The following is a 21,799-nucleotide window of genomic DNA, read 5'->3' as shown; positions in this document are numbered from 1 at the left end:
AAATACTAAAAAAATAAGGTATAAAATAAGCTCCAACTTTAAGTCTCCATAAAAAGTATTCTCAGCCAAAGTCTGATCAAATTGGAGGAAAACAATGACCTCTTACACCATACCAGGTCTTTTTTTTCTGGGCATCTCTAAAACTTAAGCTCAAGTATGTGCTTAACAATCTGCTTCAAGTGTTATCTCTAGAACTCAGGTAAACACCCAGACAACTCTGGCAAGTCAAAGGGCCGGGTAGCCATACGAGTCTCTAATTTCCTTCTGACATCTAAAAGATATATGCACCCTATGTTTACTGCAGCATTATTTACAATAGCCAAGATAGGGAAGTAACCTAAGTGTCCATCAATAGAAGAATGGACAAGGAAAATGTGATATGTCCACACGATGGATTATTAGGCAATCATAAAAATGATAAGATTATGCCATTTGAGACAATAGGATAGACCTATAGGGTATAATGCTAATTGAAATAAGTCAGACTGAGAAAGACAAATACCTTATGATTCGACTCATAAGTGGGGGGAAAAATAAACAAGAAACAAAATCAGACCTACAAATACACAGAACAAAGTGATTGTTGCCAGAAAAGAGTGGGGGAGAGAGGCAAAATGGATAAAGAAGAAAGGACAGATCTATAGATAGAGGCCTTCAGTTATGCAATGAGTAAGTCACAAGAATAAAAAGCAGACCATATGAAACACAGTCAATGATATTGTAATAATAAAATAATGGGACAGATGGTAGCCACACTTGTGCTGAACACAGCATAAGGTACAAACTTGCCAAATCACTAAGTTGTACACCTGAAACTAACATAACACTGTGTCAACTATACTGAAACAAACAAAAAGCAATCAAAAGCCAGCAGATTCAGGAAAAGCTCTTTACACACCCCCTCAACCACCTAGAAAGAATTTAGATAGAGGATCTGCTCCAAGAAAAGAGCCATCACCAAAGATAATTACATTATAATATAAACTAAGTATGGTTAGACAAGGAGGAACCTAACAAGACTTGTTTGATCAAAGTCTTCTATGTCCCATTGATTCTGAGTGGCTTGGCAAACATGTATCTATCAAATGTCTACTCTTTTTCACCTTACGGTGAATTGCATGTCTTCTCTTTGAAGTCCCAGACCCCTACTTTCCTTCTTCTTACATCAGAATGGCCTATATGCTTTATTTTGCCTGTTTTTGGAATTTCCATGTCTCTGTGGATTCCCCATATATAAGCTCTTAAGTCTGATTTTCTCCTGTCAATCTGTCTCATGTCATCTTAGTCTGGCTAGAAGGACCTTGAAGGGTCCCCACCACTAGAAGCCTCAAGTTAAATGCAGTAGCATGAGTACCTCAGAACAGACTTACAAAATGAGCCTCAACTGAAACTGCCTGTTTCCTCCACCTTTCCAAGCAGTTCTAAATATTCTACAAGATACGTCAAAATAATAATGTAACACATTATTTTCATCAAAATAGTAATTTAACCTCTGGAGACTTTCCAGCAGCATACAGACCATCTTAATTATTTGGAAATCCATGGCAAAAATTCAGAGCACAGGCCATCAAACTCATAATAAGTACTCTAGAAAAGCTTTTAGTAAGGGTCAAGAAAACATAGTGATTATGCGGTTAGGCTCCGGGATTTGAATTAAGGATCTACTTCTCATTGGCTGTAATCTCTAATATGCCTCCATTTCCTCATTCATAAAATAGGAGTAGTAATAATAATAATAATAACTGCTTCATATGGTAACTTTAAGAATTAAATGAAACATGTGAAGTGCTTGGTGCTGTCTAGCATATACAAAAAGTTCAATAAATATTATTCACTATCAGTATTATTATTAATCTATTCTATCACTACAGACCTATCTACTTCCTCCTTTGAGCAAACACGTATTGAGACTTTACTGAACCCTTTTTTTTTTTTTATGTTACTTATTTATTTCGCAAAAGAGAGAGAGAGGGCATGCATTAGCGGGGAAGGGGCAGAGAGAGGGAAAGAGAATTCTGAGCAGGCTCCTTGCTGTCAGGACAGAGATGCAGGGCTCAAACCCACAAACCCTGAGATCATGACCTGAGCAGAAATCAAGAGCCAGCTATTTAACGACTAAGATACGCAGGCACCCTTATGAACCCTTAATAAGTGGTATTTATTTTCATTCTCTCCCTCCCCCCCACCTCTCTCTCTCACCATCGCTCCTATGCTCATCCTTTTTCACTCTAGAAACTGCATACCCCAGGTTATAAAAAGACGTAAATCAACCTAACCAGAAACAATGGATCCAAATCAAAGAATCAATGAAAAGATTTGTTTTTATGGCTCAAATATAATTATGCAATCTTATGAAAAAAAAAACAAGAAACAAAATTCCAATAGTAAGGGTTTCATTTGCTTTTGAGGTCCCCCACAATCACTCCTTAACAACACTTTCTCCATCATTAGACAAATCTAAAAATACAATTCTCTCTTCAAAATGGCTAGCCAATCAATGTTCTTAATGATTAAACATTTTTAGCTGTTTTTTAAGTTTTTATTTAAATTTCAGTTAGTTAACACAGTGTAATATTAGTTTCAGGTGTACAATACAGTAATTCAACACTTCCACACAACACTTATCACAAGTGCACTCCCTGTTCCCCATCACCAATTTAACCCATCCCCACACCCACCTCCCCTCTGTTAATCACCAGTTTGCTCTGTACAGTTAAAAGCATGCTTCTTGGTCTGTATTTTTAGCTTTTTATTCCAGGAAAAAACTGAATATAAATACCTTTGGTGCTACTGCTTAGTTTGACCCTCTTTCTCTTGCCCAGACCTTGACTCCCATCCTGATCCTCCTGGAGGAAAACAAAATTAGCATTATATACAGTCCTCTTCATGAATTTATACATTTCACATAAATATTAAGTATGCTTATAAATTATGTTAAATATGTAACAGGCATGCTTACATAGTATTAATCAACATATTTTACATTTGTGTATTTACTGTAATAAAATATATTTTTAATTTTAAAATTAGCATTATAATTAAAATATATAATAAAAACCTCAGTATTAAAATACAAGAGCTCTTAAATTTAATCTGTGCTTTTAAATTCTTTTTAATGTTTGTTTATTTTTGAGAGTAACAGAGACAGAGTGCAAGTGGATTAGGGGCAGAGAGAGAGGGAGGCACAAAATCTGAAGCAGGCTCCAGGCTCTGAGCTGTCAGCACAGAGCCTGACACAGGGCTCGAACTCACGAACTGCAAGATCATGACCTGAACCAAACATGGACGCTTAACCAACTGAGCCACCTAGGTGCCCCTTAATCTGTGCTTTTAATGGTAGACCTGTAAAACCCAAAAATTCCAAAATAAAAATATCCCCCCCAAAAAAATCCTAACCTATAAACAGAACATCAAATGCACAAAAAAGACAAAGTAGGGGAGGGAAGCAGATTAGCACAGAAAGGAAGGAGAAGAAAAGGGGAAGAGAGCTAAAACAATGAATAGAGAAAAAACTCTGAACAATCTAAGAGAAAGATAAGATTAAGAAATCAAAATTCTGAAAAATAAGCACAGCACATTAAAAACTAGAGTTGATAGTTTAAAAAGTAATAATAACAATTTTTAAAATACTTTTTAAAAATCCATGAAGGAAATACAGGCATTTCTGCTTATATGTGATATATTCAGTCCTGAAAAAAAACCTCCCATTAAAAATAACAAAGCTTACAGGGAAAAAAAAAAGATAAGGGACCAGACAACTCACAACCTATTCAAGTTTGTAACTGGAGAAGTAACAAAAGCAATAATCCGTACCTGGGGATATTATTTGGATGCCCAGACAAGCATCTTGGAGTGGTGTGAGGCTGCCCCAGGGGACATTACCACTGCATCACAGCAGAATGGGAAGCTAGCCAGCTAAGACAACACACAGGGAAAAGGAGCAGAGGAAGCAGCAACCTATCCCTAGTACAACCAATGTAAAGCTAGAGGTGTGCCTCTTGGGGAGGGAGCCCTGGATGCAAGTGCTCATTTCTAATTTTCTTTAAATGTTGCTGAAAAGGTTCCTGCTGGCTTCACAGCACAGTTCAGGTTTATTCCCATCCAGCTAAAGGATGACTCTACCCATTATCCCAGCTCTCCTGAACTAGGAAAGACTGCATAGGGATCCAAAACCTCTATGTGATACTGATGTCTTTTTCCTATTTTCCAAACATATATGAGCCAACTGGTATTATAAAGACATGTGTGATAGTATTCGTATACAGTCTACTGTACTAACAATGGTGTTGTGTTGGTGACAGGTTAAAACTGTGGTACAAATTCCCAGATACTTTCTCTAGTAAAGCTCATCAAATCTCCAAAGCAGAAAAGTAGCCTTGGCTTCATGCTAATGTTTTATCTCCCAATATGGCTTCCTTGGCCTACATACCATAGCCTTAACTTCAGAATTCTGGCAAATCTAACATCCATTCTCAGAGCTAGGATTTTACAAAGATACCACTTAGCTCAGTTAGTCAGCATTTACTAAGCACTTCAGTATGCCCTTCCTAAGAATCCCGACCTTTGCCAGTCCTCTCTGAGCATCTACTCAGCACCAGCACTTAAAGTCAAACTACAGTCTCCTCCTTCTCTTCTATCACCCTCATTTGCCCTTGGAGTAACTCAGCTAGGATGAAATTTGGAGCATTAAAAGACAGAAAACAGACACAAGAATATAAAATCATGACATAAGGCCCAGAGGGTTCTAAAGTGTGAGATTTATCTAATAGCCATTTGTAAAACTGTTCTCCCAATCTTGAGAAAAAAGACAAATCTGGAAAAAAATATTTTATAACCCAGGCTAGAATTACTTCATAATCTCAAATATAAACTTCCTATAAGAGTATCCTTGATCAAGCAATGGTTATGGCATAACAAACTTGTATAAATTTCCCAGTCGTCGGGTCTAAAAAGCAAGTAAAATTAACCAAGCAAAGGAGAAGAAAGGCATTCCAAGAAAAGACAGCATGAACAAAAGCATAACGACAAAAGTCTGGAAACAGACCAGTGAGCTGGGATTGACATCATGGTAGAGAGATAGCAAATACAGCTAGGAAGGGAGATTATAGGAAGGGTACCAGAAAATGCAAATTCTTGTACATTACTGCTAAAAGTGTATACAATAGTATAATTTTTCTGAATGGCAATTTGCCAATACACATGTCAAAAGTCTATAAGTGTATTTATTATTGTAACAGAAGTTTTAGTTATAGGAATTCATCCTAAAGAAACAAACAAGTCAATAAGGACTACATTCATAACTGTTTATGACAATGTTATTTATAAAATCAAAATAAAAGAATCTTTGACTTCCAACAGCAGAGGATTAGATGAATTATAATACACCTGTACTCTATAAAGAATAATAATGCTAGGGGGCGCCTGGGTGGCTTAGTCGGCTTAGGTCATGATCTCGCGGTTCGTGGGTTCGAGCCCCACGTTGGGCTCTGTGCTGACTGCCAGCTCAGAGCCTGGAGCCTGTTTCAGTCTGTGACTCCCTCTCTCTCTGACCCTCCCCTGCTCACGCTGTCTCTCTCTCTCTAGAAATAAATAAAAACCTTAAAAAAATAAATAAAAAAAAATTAAAAAAAAGAATAATAATGCTAGAACTCTAAATTCATTTTGGCTAGATATATCTTCATAAACCATTATTAAAAATGAGAAAAGCATGACATGTATAATAGCATATAGAGTATGAAACCATTTAAGTACTAATAAAATAGATATAAAAACTGTTAAAATATACTCATGAGGTTCAAAACTTCCATCAGTGACAAAAGTAGGTTACAGAACAGCATATATAGCATGAAACCATTAAACTATACTACATCAAGATTTTAGAATACAGAAGTTTACAATAAGCCACCTCTAAGTGAGAGACTAACACATTATTTTTTTTATTTTGTTAATACTTACTTTCTATTTATTCAACAATGACTATGGATTATAGCTTGAAGATAATAAATATGTTTTAAATATTAGTTCTAATTTCCAATCCCAAATGTGACAATACGCTCAAGATAATGGATTATTGTGTTGTCTATTACAAGTCCTGCATTTTTATTTTGAGAAAAAACAATACTTTTAACAATAGGAAGAACTCCTAGTAGTGGAAATTTCAGGATTAAGGAAAATGAGAATACAGTTACCATGATCACAGTACCACAACACATCCCAAATTCATGATGATAAGTTGTAGTTCTTCCCTATTTATCCATGAGGAAGCAATATAAAGCCCTGGAGAAAATCATGGTCTAATGCACAAGAAATAAATCAAATACAACCTCAATCCAAACAGCATTTGGGCAGTCCTTAGGAACACTTTCCAAATCTTAACTAATCCCTAGGCAGGGAAGTAGACAACACTGCTATATGTGTTTAAAACACAAAATATGTATATGTCCAAAATGAGATAATAAGACCCATAAAAACCCAAATTCCCAGCCTGCAAAATTTACAGATGGTTTCTCAATCCAAACTAACCTCTCTTCCTTTCTTTCATAGATTTAGTAGACAGATTAAAAAAATGTGACCTCCATAAAAAGAAGTCAGGTAAATTAACAGCCACTTAAAACAATACCCAAAAATTGGTTACCTGGCTACCAAAAGACTCCACCAAAAAATTGTTTTAACTAATATATGAATTCAGCAAAGTCGCAGAATATAAAATCAATGTATAGAAATCTGCTGCATTTCTATACACCAATAATGAAGCAGCAGAAAAAGAAATCAAGAAATCAGTCCCATTTGCAACTGCACTAAAACCAGTAAGATACCTAGAAATAAACCTAACTAAAGAAGTACAAGATCTGGAGGCCATGAGAAGACGGTGGAGTGGCATAAAGACCATCAGCTTGCCTCATCCCTAAAACACAGCTAGATCAGCACCAAATCATTTGCACCCTAGGAAACTGATTTGAGGATTAACACAACAGTCTGCATAACTTGAGCCACAGAACTCGGCAAGAACACAGTGCAGAGAGCTGAACTGGGAAAGAGAAAAGCTGAGAAGGATAGGAAGCTGTTTTTGTGGAAAGAAGACAGAGAATGGGAGAGAGTGCAGCACATTGGGAGAGTGCAGGAAAAACACTCACCTGAAAGTAGCTGGAGTGAGAAAGAAAGAACTGAAAACACTCACAGGGAACTGAACAAGAAATCTGTTCCCCAAAACCACTGACAGGAAGAAAGGAGAGGGTTTCAATACCACCAGGATTCTATAAAACACTGGAGAGCAGAGTCTGAAGTTTTGGAGCTCAGTGCTTGGCAGTGTTCTGGTGAGAAAGCAGGGCAAATCCCTAGGAGCAGGCAGCAAGGTCTGAGGGGTCTGTATGCCACATGGGGAGAAACAGTTCCTCTCCCTGGAGGGCATCTGGTAGAGGTCACATGGCATCCCAAAGGCAAAGGTCCCAGCAGACCCCAGAGAGCAGCCACATTTGCTGGTATTGGGACAAAAACACCAGAGTGTGGTGAAACCTGGTGCTGGCTGTGTTGTGATCTGCCATAATCTCTGAACCTCTGTTGCTGTGCAATCACACAAACGTTTTCTGGAGCAAGCTAGCAACCAACCATCGCTCAGCAAGATCCTCCATCAGAGAGTGAGCACAGGCCCAAGTCACAGGGGCCTCTGGAGTGTGAGGTTTTGAAACACAACCCCATCTGAGATAAAATTCTGGAGGGAGGTGCTGCCTGGCAGGCAGATGGCTTGGATATGGACAGGGTAGGGGCAGAGAGTGGAGGGAGGTCTGAAACAAAGGGGGTAGGGGGTGCTTGATCACGGGTCAGTGAGAACAAGAAGTTCCTGTGCTAGTGACAAGGGAACTGGGGAAAGTGATTTCCACCTCTCTGGCACAAGCCACACTGATCATCCCAGCAACCTAAGCAGCACAACCTAGTGAAGAACAGAGCTGTTGCACCAAGTCCCACCCAACTAACTGCACCCTCCAAGCACATCCCATAGAAGACCACACAAGTCCCTCCACCTGCTCACTGTATGAACTATAGATTACTACACAGTTTGAGATTCAGGGGAACCTGGATGTAACTTCATTCAGGTTTTCTTCTGTTTGCTTGCTCATTTATTTGGTTTTTTTGTGGGACCTTTTTTGCTTCTGATTTTGTTTAAATTGTTTTCTTGGGTTTTTTCCCCCCTTTCTTTTCTTATTATTGGATAAAGAAAATTTTATTTTTATTTTCTTTTTTAAGTTTTATTATTTTTTTCATTATTTTTTAAACTTTTATTCTATTTCACTTTCCATATTTCACTTTATTCTATTTTATTATATACAATTTTTAAATGCTTATTTTTGAGAGAGAGAGAGAGAGAGCGCGCATGCGTGAGTGGGGGAGGGGCAGAGAGGGGGGGAGACACAGAATCTGAAGGAGGCTCAAGACTCTGAGCTGTAAGCACAGAGCCTGACACAAGGCTCAAGTCCATGACCTGAGCCAAGTCAGACACTTAACCAACTGAGCCACCCAGGCACCCCATAAATTTTTTTAAATGTTTAAATATTTTTTATCATATGTTTGCACATATAGGAGGATTAGGAGGAACTTGACGGAGGACCATGGGGGAGAAGAAGGGGGGAAATGGTGGGGGAAAGGGAGAGAGGCAAACCATGAAAGACTCTTGAATGCTGACAAAAACTGAGGACTGATGGATGTGGGGGGGAGGAGGGATGGGCATGGAGGAGGACACTTGTGGGGATGAGCACTGAGTGTTATGTGGAAACTAATTTGGCAATAAACTATTTGTAAAAAAAAAAAAGAAAAATGAAAAAGTTCATGCCAGAAGATAGAAAGAGATAGAGAGTTGGAGCCTTTATTAGAGACAAAATCATGCTTCCCATTATCTTGTGAGGTGGACAGAATTCCTTCAAATATGTTACTTATCTCCTCCATGTAAAGGTCTGTTTTCAATTTAAAAAAAAAATTTTTTTTTTAAATATTTTCTTACCTGTTTTCTCTTTCCTTTCTCTTTTTCCTCTATTGTATCAAGCTTCTTTCAACTACTTGACCAAAACACACCTAGGATCTAACTTTCCTTATTTGATGTTTTTGTGTTGTTTTAATTTTTTTTTTAATTTTATTAATGTTTTTCTTCCTCTAAAATGACAAAACGAAGGAATTCACCCATTCACCCCAAAAGAAAGAACAGGAAGAAATGACAGCCAAGGGCTTAGTCAACACAGATATAAGTAAGATGTCTGAACTAGAATTTAGAACCATGATAATAAGAATACAAGCTGGGGTTGTAAAAAGCATAGAATCCCTTTCTACAGAGATAAAAGGAGTAAAACCTATCAAGACAAAATTAAAAATGCTATAACGGAGATGCAAGCAAGAATAGATGTCATGATGGCAAGGATGGACAAAGCCAAGCATCGAATCAGCAATATGGACAACAATATTATGGAGAATAATGAAGCAGAAAAAAAGGGGGGGGAAACAAAGGCATAAGAGCATGACACAAGAGAACTCAATGACTTACTAAAAATGAATAACATCCAAATCATAGGAATCTCAGAAAATGAATGAAGAGAAAAAGGGGCAGAAGGTTTAATGTGAGCAAATTATAGTAGAAAACTTTCCTAATCTGGGGAATGACTCAGATATCAAAATCCAAGAAGCACAGAGAACTCCATTAGATTTAATAAAAACCGACCATCACCAAGGCATATCATAGTCAAATTCACAAAATATACAGACAAGGAAAGAATTATGAAAGCAAAAATGGAAAAAAAAAAAAAGAAGTCCTTAACCTAGAAGGAAAGACAGATCAGGTTTGCAGCAGACCCATCCACAGAAACCTGGCAGGCAAGCAAGGAGTGGCAGATATATTCAACGTGCTGAATCAGAAAAATATGCAGCCAAGAGTTCTTTATCCAGCAAGGCTGTCATTCAAAATAGAAGGAAAGATAAAGAGTTTCTCAAACAAAAACTAAGAATGAATGACCACTAAACCAGCCTGCAAGAAATTTAAAGTAGAGGGGAAAAAAACGAAACAAAACAAAAAATACCAAAAGCAACAAAGACTCTAGTGACTCTACAGACAACACGATGGCACTAAATTTATCTTTCAGTACTCACTCTAAATGTCAATGGACTAAACACTCCAATCTGATACACATAGGGTATCAGAATGGATGAGAAAACAAGATCCATCTATATGGTGCTTACAAGAGACCCTTTTTAAACCTAAAGACACCTGCAGATTAAAAGTAATGGGATGGAAGGGGGCTCCTGGGTGACTCAGTTGGTTAAGCACCCAACTTCTGCTTAGGTCGTGATCTCATAGCTCATGGGTTCGAGCCCTGTGTCTGACAGCTCAGAGCCTGGAGCCCGCTTTGGGTTATGTGTGTATGTGTGTGTCTCTCTCTCTGTGTCCCTCTCTTGCTTATGCGCGCTCTCTCTCAAAAATAAATAAACATTAAAAATTTTTTAATAAAAAAAAAGGAAGGGGATAGAGATCCATCTATCATGCTAATGATCGTCAAAAGGAAGCTGGAGTAGCCAAACTTCTAACAGACAAACTTGATTTTAAAATAAAGACTGTAATAAGAGATGAAGGGCATTATACCATAATTAAGAGGTCTATCCACCAAGAAGATCTAAGAATTGTAAATATTTATGCCTGCAATCTGGAAGCACCCAAATATATAAATCAATTAATCACAAACATAAATAAACTCATTGATAGTAATACCATAATAATAGGGGACTTCAACACCCCCACTTACAGCAATGGACAGATCACTTAAGCATAAAGTCAACAAGGAAACAATGGCTTTGAATGACACACTGGACTAGATGGACTTAACAAATATATTCAGAACATTTCTTCCTAAAGCAGCAGAATACACATTCTCTTCAAGTGAACATGTAACATATCCAGAATAGATCACATACTAGGTCACAAATCAGCCCTCAACAAGTACAAAAAGACTGAGATCACACCTTGCACATTTTCAGACCACAGTGCTATGAATCTCAAAATCAACCACAAGAAAAAATTTGGAAAGACCATGAATACTTGGAGATTAAAGAACATCTTACTAAAGAATGAATGGGTTAACCAAGAAATCAAAGAGGAAATTTAAAAGTACATGGAACCCCCAGAAAAATAAAAACACCACCATCCAAAACCTCTGGGATACAGCAAAGGCAATCATAAGAGGGAAATATGTAGCAAGCCAGGCATTCCTAAAGAAGGAAGGAAGGTCTCAAATACATAACCTAACCTTACACCTAAAATAGCTGGAAAAAGAACAGCAAATAAAGCCTAAAAATATCAAAATAAAAAAAAAGGAAAAAGGAAAGATTAGAGTAGAAATCAATGATATCAAAAAAAAAAACCAAAACAAAAAACAAACAGTAGTACAGAACAATGAAACCAGGAGCTGGTTGTTTGAAAGAATTAAACCCCTAGCTAGATTGATAAAAAGAAAAAAGGACCCAAATAAATAAAATCACAAATGAAAGAGATCACAACCAACACTGCAGAAATGCAGACAATAAGAGAATATTATGAGCAATTATATGCCAACAAATTGGGCAATATCGAAGAAATGGATAAATTCCTAAAAACATATAACTACCAAAACTGAAATAGGAAGAAATACAAAATTTGAACAGATGCATATCCTATAAAGAAATTCAATCAGTAATCAAAAATCTCCCAAAAAACAAAGAGTCCAGGGCCACATGCCTTTCCAGGGGGATTTTATCAAACATAAAAGAAGATGTAACACCTATTCTTTTGAAGCTGTTCCAAAAAAAAAATTAAAATGGAAGGAAGACTTCCAAACTCATCCCATGAGACCAGCAGAGAAAGCATTTAGAAAATACAGCATCTTTTCTTGATAAAAACCCTTAAGAAAGTAGGAACAGAAGTATCATACCTCAAGATCATCAAAGCCATATACAAAAGACCCACAGCTAATATCATCTTCAATGGGAAAAACTGAAGGTTCTCCCCCTAAGGTTCAGGAAACCAACAAGGATGTCCACTCTCACCACTGTTATTTAACATAGAACTGGAAGTCCCAGCCTCAGCAATCCGACAACACAAAGAAATAAAAGGCATCCAAATCGGCAAGGAGGAAGTTAAACTTTCACTCTTGGCAGACAACATGATACTGTATGTGGAAAACCCAAAAGACTCTACCAAAAAACTGCTAGAATTGATACATGAATTCAGCAAGGTTGCAGGATATAAAATGTACAGAAATCAGTTGCATTTCTATACACCAATAATGAAGCAGCAGAAAGCAAAACCAAGGAATCGATCGCATTTACCTCTGCACCAAAAAACATAAAATACCTAGGAATAAACCTAACAAAAGAGGTAGAAAATCTATACACTGAAAACTACAGATAAAACTTATGAAAGACATTGAATAAGACATAAAAAAATGGAAAAACATTCCATGCTCATGGATTGGAAGAACAGGATACTACCCAAAACAATCTAAATATTCAATGCAATCCCTATCAAAACAACACCAACATTCTTCACAGAGGCAGAACAAACAATCCTAAAATTTGTATGGAACCAGAAAAGACCCTGAATAGCCAAAGCAATCCTGATAAAAAGAAAACCAAGGCTAGAGGCATTACAATTCCAGACTTCAAGCTGTATAACAAAGCTGTAATCATCAAGACAGGATGGTATTGGCACAAAAACAGACACATAGATCAATGGAACAGAATGGAGAACCCAGAAATAGATCCACAACATATGGCCAACTAATCTCTGACAAAGCAGAAAAGAATATCCAATGGAAAAGAGACAGCCTCTTCAGCAAATGATGTTGTTGAAAACTGGACAGCAATATCCAGAAAAAGGAACCTGAACCACTTTAGTACACCATACACAAAAATCAACTCAAAATGGATGAAAAACCTATACATAAAAGAGGAAACCATCAAAATCCTAGAGGAGAACACAGACAGAAACCTCTTTTACCTCAGCTGCAGCAACTTCTTGACATGTCTCCAGAGGCAAGGAAAACAAAAGCAAAAATGAACTACTGGGACCTCATCAAGACAAAAGCTTCTGCCCAGCAAAGGAAACAATCAGCAAACTAAAAAGCAACTGACAGAATGGGAAAAGATATTAGCAAATGACATACCTGATAAAGGGTTAGTATCCAAAATCCATAAAGAAGTTATCAAATTCAACACCCAAAAAACAAATAATCCAGTGAAGAAATGGGCAAAAGACATGAACATAGACACTTTTCCAAAGAAGACATCCAGAAGGCTAATAGACACATGAAAAAATGCTCAACATCACTCATCATCAGGGAAATTACAAATCAAAACCACAATGAGATACCCCCTCACCCCTGTCAGAATGGCTAAAATAAACAACTCAGCCAACAACAGATGTTGGCAAGAATGCAGAGAAAGAGGAACCCTTTTACACTCCTGGTAGGAATGCAAACTGGTGCAACCACTCTGGAAAACAATATCAAGATTCTTTAAAAATATAAAAATGGAACTACCCTATGACCCAGCAATTGCACCTCAAGGTATCTATGCAAAGAATACAGGAGTGCTGGGTGCCTGGGTCACTCAGTCGATTGGGCATCCGACTTTGGACCGAGTATGACTCAGGTCATAATCTCAGTCCATGAGTTCGAGCCCCACATCAGGCTCTGTACTGACAGCTCAGAGCCTGGAGCCTGCTTCAGATTCTGTGTCTCCCTCTCTCCATGTGCCCCCCTTGACTCACACTCTGTCTCTCTCCTTCAAAAATATATAAACATTAAAAAAAATTTTAAGAAAAGAATACAGGAGTGCTGTTTCAAAGGGGCACATGCACCCCCAATGTTTACAGCAGCACTATCTACGATAGCCAAAGTATGGAAAGAGACCAGATGTCCACTGACTGATGAATGGATAAAGAAGATGTGTCTGTATGTATATATGTATAATGGAATATTACTCAGCAATCAAAAAGAATGCAATCCCAACATCTGCAACACTGTGGATGGAACTGGAATGTACTATGCTAAATGAAATAAGTCAGAGAAAGACAAATGTCATATGATTTCACTCATGTGTGGAAGTTAAATACAAAACAGATGAATATAAGGGAACGGAAGCAAAAATAATATAAAAACAGAGAGGAAGACGACTATAAGAGACTTAAAAACAGAACAAACTGAGAGTTGCTGGAGGGGTGTTGCGTCGGGGTATGGGCTAAATAGGTGAGGGACATTTGGAAGGACATTTGTTGGGGTGAGACTGGGTGTTTATATGTAAGTGATGAATCACTAAATTCCACCCCAAAATCATTATTATACTAACTTGGATTTAAATTTTTTTAAAAAAGTAAAAGATCTGAAACTATAGAACACTTATGAAAGAAATTGAAGAGCATGCATAGAAATGGAAAGGCATTCCATGCTCATGGATTGGAAGAACAAACACTGTTAAAATGTTTATACTATCCAAAGCATCTACACATTTAATGCAATCCCTATAAAAATACCATCAGCATTTTTCATAGAGCTATAACAAACAATCCTAAAATTTGTATGGAACCATAAAAGACCCTGAATAGCCACAGCTACCCTGAAAAGAAAAACAGAGCTGGGAGGGTTCATGGTTCCAGATTTGAAGCCTTATTAGAAAGCTGTAGGCATCAAGACAGTATGGTATTGGCACAAAAACAGACACATAGATCAATGGAACAGAATAGAAACCCAGAAATGGACCCACAACTATATGGCCAACTAATCATCAATAAAGCAGGAACGAACATCCAATGAGAAAATCAGTCTCTTCAACAACGGGGGTAGGGAAAACTGGACAAAGACATGCAGAAGAATGAAATGGGACACTTACTTTCTTTCACCATACATAAAAATAAACTCAAAAGGGATGTAAAACCTAAATGTGAGACAGGAAACCATCAAAATCCTAGAGGATAACACAGGCAGAAACTGAGCAACTTCTTACTAGTCATGTCACAGAAGACAAGGGAAACAAAAACAAACATGAACTACTGGGACTTCAAGATAAAAAGCTTCTGCACAGCAAAAAAAATACAAAAAAAAAAAAAAAAAACAATCAACAAAACTAAAAGGCAGCCTAGAATGGGAGAAGATATTTGCAAACAAATATCTGATAAAAGGTTAGTATTTAAAACCTACAAAGAACTTATGAAACTCAACACCCAGAAAACAAACAAATCAGTTAAGAGAGAGGCAAAAGATATGAATAGACAGTTTTCCAAAGAAGACATCCAGATGACTAACAGACACATGAAAGGTGTTCAACATCACTCATCAGCAGGGAAATACAAATCAAAACTACAATGTTAGAAGGGCTAAAATTAACAACACAAGAAACAACAGGTGAGGTGCTGGCAAGGATACTGAGGAAGAGGAACCCTCTTGCACTGTTGGTAGGAATGCAAACTCATGCAAGCCACTCTGGAAAACAGTATGGAGGTTCCTCAGAAAGTTAAAAATAGGGGTGTCTGGATGGCTGTTGGTTAAGCATCCAACTTCAGCTCAGGTCATGATCTCACAGTTTGTGAGTTCGAGCCCCACGCTAGGCTCTGTGCTGACAGCTCAGAGCTTCAGATTCTGTGTCTCCATCTCTCTCAGCCCCTCCCTTACTCACACTCTGTTTTTCTCTCTCTCTCTCTCAAAAATAAAAAAAATAAACATTAAAAAAATAATTTAAAAAAATTGTTTTAATTGAAAACAGAACTACCCCAGGATCTAGCAATTGCACTATTAGGTATTTATCCAAAGGATACAAAAATACAGATTTAAAGGGGTACATGCACCCCAGCGTTAATAGCAGCATTATCAACAATAGCCTAACTATGAAGAGAGCCCAAATGCCCATCAAGTGATGAATGGATAAAGAAGATGTGGTGTGTACACACACACACACACACACACACACACACACACACTGAAATATTACTCAGCAATCAAAAAGAATGAAATCTTGTCATCTGCAACAATGTGGATGGAGCTAGAATGTATTAGGCTAAAGAAATCAATCAAAGAAAGACAAATATACGACTTCACTCATATGTGGAATTTAAGAAATGAAACAGATGAATATATGGGAGAGGGGGAAAGAGGGAGAGAGGGAAACAAACCATAAGAGACTCTTAACTATAGAGAACAAATTGAGAGCTGATGGTGGGAGGTGGGTTGGGGGTTGGGCTAAATGGGTCACAGGTATTAAGGAGGGCACTTGTCATGTTGAGCACTGGGTGTAATACGTAAGTGCAGAATCACTAAGTTCTACTCCCAAAACCAACACTGCACCAGATGTTAAAATTTAAATTAAAAAAAAAAAAAAAAGAATATACACGGATAAAAGGAATATTTAACATAGTAAGTTAAATATCCAAATAAGATCTTGAGAGGCTAGAACAATAAAATGAAATAAAGATTCAAGTAAGCAACTATAATAAGATTGTTTACTTTAAGTCAACTCTACAAATACAAAGCAAAGAGGAACCTCTAGCTTGTTAGCTTTAAGTGTTGGGGGGTGAGAGGGTCAAAACCTAGGCATTTTATTTTTGACCACCGGGCTCCTGCCAACAGTCTAGCATAGCTGGTAAAAGGCTAATAAAAAAACCCAAAAAACAAAATACTTGGACTTTAAGAAACAGTATGCTTATCAAAAGACAGTCCATGACTGTATACTGAATCAGATCACAGATTTAAAAGGGAGAGAATAGGTTAAAAAAAAAAAAAAAAAAAAGGCATGTACAGCAGAGAATATTAAATAACTAAAGCTAAATATTTAAAGTGGCATTTTATGGAAATAAAAGCAAAAATCTTTCTATAGGAAAAAAATGAAATGTGTGAAAATTATAGTATTTTAGCACAGTATTGAGAAGAACTTCCTAATAATTAGAGCTATCAAACAAAAGAGCACGTTGCCTCAACGTGTTGGAAGTGTTGATGTGAAGAATTCTTGCACTGGAAAAGAAATACATTAGACATTTCTAAGTCCCTCCCAACCAAAAGTTTCTATGATTCCCTACCCCACTCTTATACCTCCAAAACTAAAACTAATTTTTTTCTTTTACCTATTAATTTACAAAAAGCAACTCTGACTTTCAATAATCCTATTTTTGGTACAGTTTGACAAATTAGTTTTAACTGTGCATTTGGATTCTGTCTTGAATAAAGGCAAGAGTACTGAGCATATTTACATAGTAACTTATTTTGCTGAGTGATTATTTCTCAGATATGTTAGAGTAAGCAGAAAAAAAGATTATAAGTAAATAAGCAAAATTAATAAACAAGGGTGATCTCTGGATGGTACAGCTGAGGTAAATGTTTTTTTATATTTTCAATTTTTCATATTTTTACAGTTTCACAGAGGGAAAAGTGTCTTAAATGTTTTCATTTATATTAACAGCTAAGTACATGAATGTCACAGAAATTAATGATCTGGTGATTGCACACAGATAAATGGACATTGCTATGGTAACGGCCCATGACTATAATCTTTCCTTACAAAGTTATCTTGATCTAAAAGATCCTGTTTTCTCTGATAAATTCTCTAATTAGCCCCATGTACATATAATATAGAAATAATTCTTTTGAACTGAATTATCCGTTATAAATAAATCTTAAAAAATGAATGTAAATATAAATTTAAAAATACTTTGTAAAGTTAAATGTGCTTATTTTCTGATTTTCAGTGCCATACAACACAAACATTTTCTACTCCTATTTCATATGAGCTATACAAAAAAAGAATAAGTAGTAGCAAGTAGTATGAAGAATGTCATGTGTATAAATAGCACTGCTGAGTACATAATGTTCTGTCACTCTAGGGACAGCAGGGACAAATATCTGACACAACTTGTATGAATAATATTAAGCAGAGTGCAATATATGCCCTCATTCAAATAAAACATTACAAAAAGAAATCTTGCTGCTGTTATAGTTCTAAATCTGTTTCCTTATTTTAAAAACAAAGTGGTTAAGAGTACCTTACCTCTAGAGTCTCCAATTCTAAATTCTCACAACATTTTTTAATTGTTATACTCACTTCTCTATAGTAGTAATTAAAATGCCACTGCTCTCTTTTCATCCTGTCTTATCATATCATTTGTTAAATTACAAGAATGAAATCATGGAAAGAGTTTGCTCAACAATCTCATAGGCCTGCAGGATAAGAGTGTAGAGACTCCAATCCTTAAGCCATATCCAGATCTTCATTAAATTTCAAATATAAATACTAAAAGCATATATATAAATACTAAAAACATACCATTTGAGCCTATAATTGAAAAAAGTGTAATAAAGCTTTAAAAGCCTTAATGGAATTTTTAAATGGCATAAATAGATATTTGTTTAAGAACATCTATATCTAAGTAGTCTTAAAAATATCTTATCATCTTAAATATAAGTTTTCATTTTCTTGAGGTACAATAGTAACTATTACACTTAAGAAAAAATTCCTACAAAAGCCATTTCTGATTGCAGTGGTACTTCATTATCATGTGATAGTTTTTCCAACTGAAAAAAAAAAAAGATGACTGAATAGATGGAAAAATCTGTAATCAACTGTTGGTATGTTAGTTGGTCATCATTTTGGGTATGAAGAGAATCCAGGGGAAAACAATGCCAAAAATCACATCTTGATTATGGAAGTTTTAAGATGTGTTTACAAATTCTTTGACAATCCTCCCTCTAAAAGTGAGATCTATGTCCACTCCCACGGACTCTGGGACCATCTCACTAACAACTAATAAATGCAGCTAGAAATAACACTATATAACTTACAAAGCTAGCTCAGAAAAGGCTCTACAGCTTCTGCTCCCCAACTGCTCAATCTGGGAGAAGCCAGTAACCATGTATCAACTTAAGACCCCATGCTAGAGAAGCCACATGTATGCACTCCAGTTAAAAGTCGGCTGAGCTCCCTGCGGACAGTCAGCAATCAACTCCTAGGCCTGTCAGTGACCACCTTAAATCTCTATTGCAGCTGCAATGCAGTTAGTTGTTGGCTACAGTAACTAACTAGAATTGCATGAGGTAACTCAAGTGAGAAATGTCCTACAGTTCCCAAATTCCTGAGTCATAAATTGTAAAGGAAAAAAAAAGGCAATTTTAAGCCACAAAATTTAGGAGAAATTTGCTGCACAGCAATAGTAATAAATCAGTAGATTATCCGCTTTACAGAAAGAATTCTAAACTGCTTTACAGAAAGAACTCTAAACCAACCAGATAGAAGATCTAGTGCCATTTCCAACTCAAACACTAACTAATAGCTGAAATTCACTAGCTTGAGTGAATCTGTTATTTCCATGGAAATTCAGCTTCTTCATCAATAAGAAAGATAGACAAAATGCACTTTAGTCTCTTTTAGCTCTAGCATTCATAATTTTTGTAACTACCAAATTGGTTCCCTCCTCCTAATTCTCATTTTCGTTTTTGTTGTAATATATGACGTTTCTATTTTTTTTTTTTTTAGTTTGTTTCTTTTGAGAGAGAGAGAATTCACATGAGCAAGGGAGAGGAAGAGAGAAGAGGAGAGAGAATCTTAAGCAGGCTCCATGCTTGTCAGCACAGAGCCTGATGTGGGGCTCGATATCACAAACCGTGAGATCATGACCTGAGCCAAGATCAAGAGTTGGATGCTTAACTGACTGAGCCACCCAAGCACCCTTAATTTTTCTATTTCTAACTCAAGATTTGAAAATGTGTTCAGGGGCAGCTGGGTGGCTCTGCTGATTGGGCGTCTGGCTTTGCTTCAGGTCGTGGTCTTACAGTCGTGGGTTCGGGCCCCACATTGGGCTCTGTGCTGACAGATCAGATCCTGATTCTGTGTCTCCCTTTCTCTCTGCCTCTCTCCTGCTCACACTCTGTCTCTCTCTCGCGTGCTCACGTTCTTACCTCCATCACTCCCCTCCACTAGCTTCGAAATGGAATTATCACTATTTTGGTTGAAATAATGAATAATGTTTATATACACTTTTGAAAGTCTATTTTAAATACAAGTTTTCCAATCTGTCATTATAGCAATGTTCTTTGTAAATCTTTAGTGTTAAAAAAAACAAAAGTTTTAGCTAACCATTTGCACTATTTTTAAATGATTTTAAATTTAATTTTTTAATGATTTTATTCTAACTTATTTGTTTAACAGACACATACACATATACAGTGTTTACAATATGCCAGGCATTAGTGTATTCCTAATAATAACTCATTCAATCCTCATAATAACTCCAGGCAGTAATAACTATTATTACCTCCATTTTGCAGAAGAGGAAATTTAGCCATGGAGAACTTAAGACAGCTGCCTAAAGTCACACTACTAATTGGTACAGGAGCCAGAATCAAACCCAGGCACTCTAATTCCAGAGTCAAACTTATAAACAACTTATGAAACTGTCTCTCCAATTTCTTTAATAAAACTGTCCAGAAAGAGACTCCATAAAATGTTGCATTTTGTGAGAGCCTTTTTAGAGGGGGGAAAATACTACCAGGAAGTTTAAATTAATAACGTATTAAATCAATTTCAAGACATCATTAACAGAAATCACGTTTTAGTTCATGTTATATTATCAAATCAAAATGGGTTTTCAAAGAAAAAAGTTATGTTTTAATATAACACAATTTAGGTTTTAAAATGTTAATCATTGGGGCACCTGGGTGGCTCCGCTGGTTATGCATCTGACTTCGGTTCAGGTCATGATCTCATGGCTCGTGGGTACCAGCCTCGTGCCTCATGGGTTCGAGCCCCATATTGGGCTCTGGGCTGACAGCTCAGAGTCTTGAGCTTGCTTCCAGTTCTGTGTGTGTGTGTCTCTCTCTCTCTGCCCCTCCCCTACTCATGTTCTGTCTCTAACTCTCTCTCAAAAATAAATAAACATTAAAAATAAATAAAATTTTAATCATTAAATATATAATTTGACAAAAACATGAAATTTAAATTTCATAAGCATCAAGATTGTACACAAATATTTGTTAAATAGAAAGTTTCCCTTTTAAGTTGTATACTAATAAAATATAGGAATGTTATAAAGGATTTATCAGAAATATTTAATAAACACTACTACTTGGCTAATAAATACTATAAAAGTTGAAATTTCAAACTGACAGCCATTCCCCTGCTTTTTAAAATAAGGTATAACATATAAGGTATAACTTATTATGAAATTGGAAAAGCAGGTACATTTTATTTTTTTAAGCAGTTACATTTTATATTTTCTTAATACATTGTTCTAGACTAAGCTAAATTTCTGAAAACAATTTCATTGTATATAGGATAATTTGGGTCAATTTGGGATATCTTCCTGGAAAAGATTGCTATCTCTTTTCTATCTCCACTTTTGAACTATGAAGAAAGAAGTGAATTATAAATCAGAAGTAAAAAGCTAGTAACTGTGTAATCTTGGCTAAGTTATTCCACTCTAGGCTTCAGTGTCCTTGTCTTCAAAATGAGGAATTTTAACTAGATAATATCCACAAATCTATACAGCTCTAAAACTTTTATTTTCAAAAAGTTTGAATTTTAATCTCACCTCATCTGAAGAATCTAGTTGTCCCAAAGTTCCTGTTGCACCTGCAAAACCTTTGGAAAGGAAAAAAAGTTTCCTTCATAGCTGTTACATATTGCCTTACTTTAAAATTATTTTGAGACATAAACAAAAAGCTAAGTTTTGTTACGTTGAGACAACTCATTCCAACACTTATCTTGGCAGAGTTCAACATTTATCTTTAATAAATTCAGACCTAAGAGAGATTTATACCTA

At 36.3% G+C, this 21,799-nt stretch overlaps 1 protein-coding gene across 3 annotated transcripts in view; it reads right to left on the bottom strand.

The window, feature by feature from the left end:
- UBR3 (ubiquitin protein ligase E3 component n-recognin 3) overlaps positions 1-21,799 on the bottom strand; it is a 234,960-nt gene that overhangs the window by 163,353 nt on the left and 49,808 nt on the right. For all 3 annotated transcript variants that reach the window (XM_039248804.1, XM_039248806.1, XM_039248805.1), the window contains exons 5-6: positions 21,569-21,618; positions 2,780-2,846 (exon numbers count right to left, since the gene is read on the bottom strand). In XM_039248804.1, the coding sequence (XP_039104735.1) occupies positions 2,780-2,846; positions 21,569-21,618 (117 nt within the window). The remainder of the gene's footprint in view (positions 1-2,779; positions 2,847-21,568; positions 21,619-21,799) is intronic.

This window comes from Hyaena hyaena, unplaced genomic scaffold (genome assembly GCF_003009895.1).
Source record: "Hyaena hyaena isolate Hyena2069 unplaced genomic scaffold, ASM300989v1 scaffold_317, whole genome shotgun sequence".
Lineage (NCBI taxonomy): Eukaryota > Metazoa > Chordata > Mammalia > Carnivora > Hyaenidae > Hyaena > Hyaena hyaena.
The sequence above is the reverse complement of the archived record's forward strand: the minus strand, read 5'-3'. Positions and strand labels throughout refer to the sequence as shown.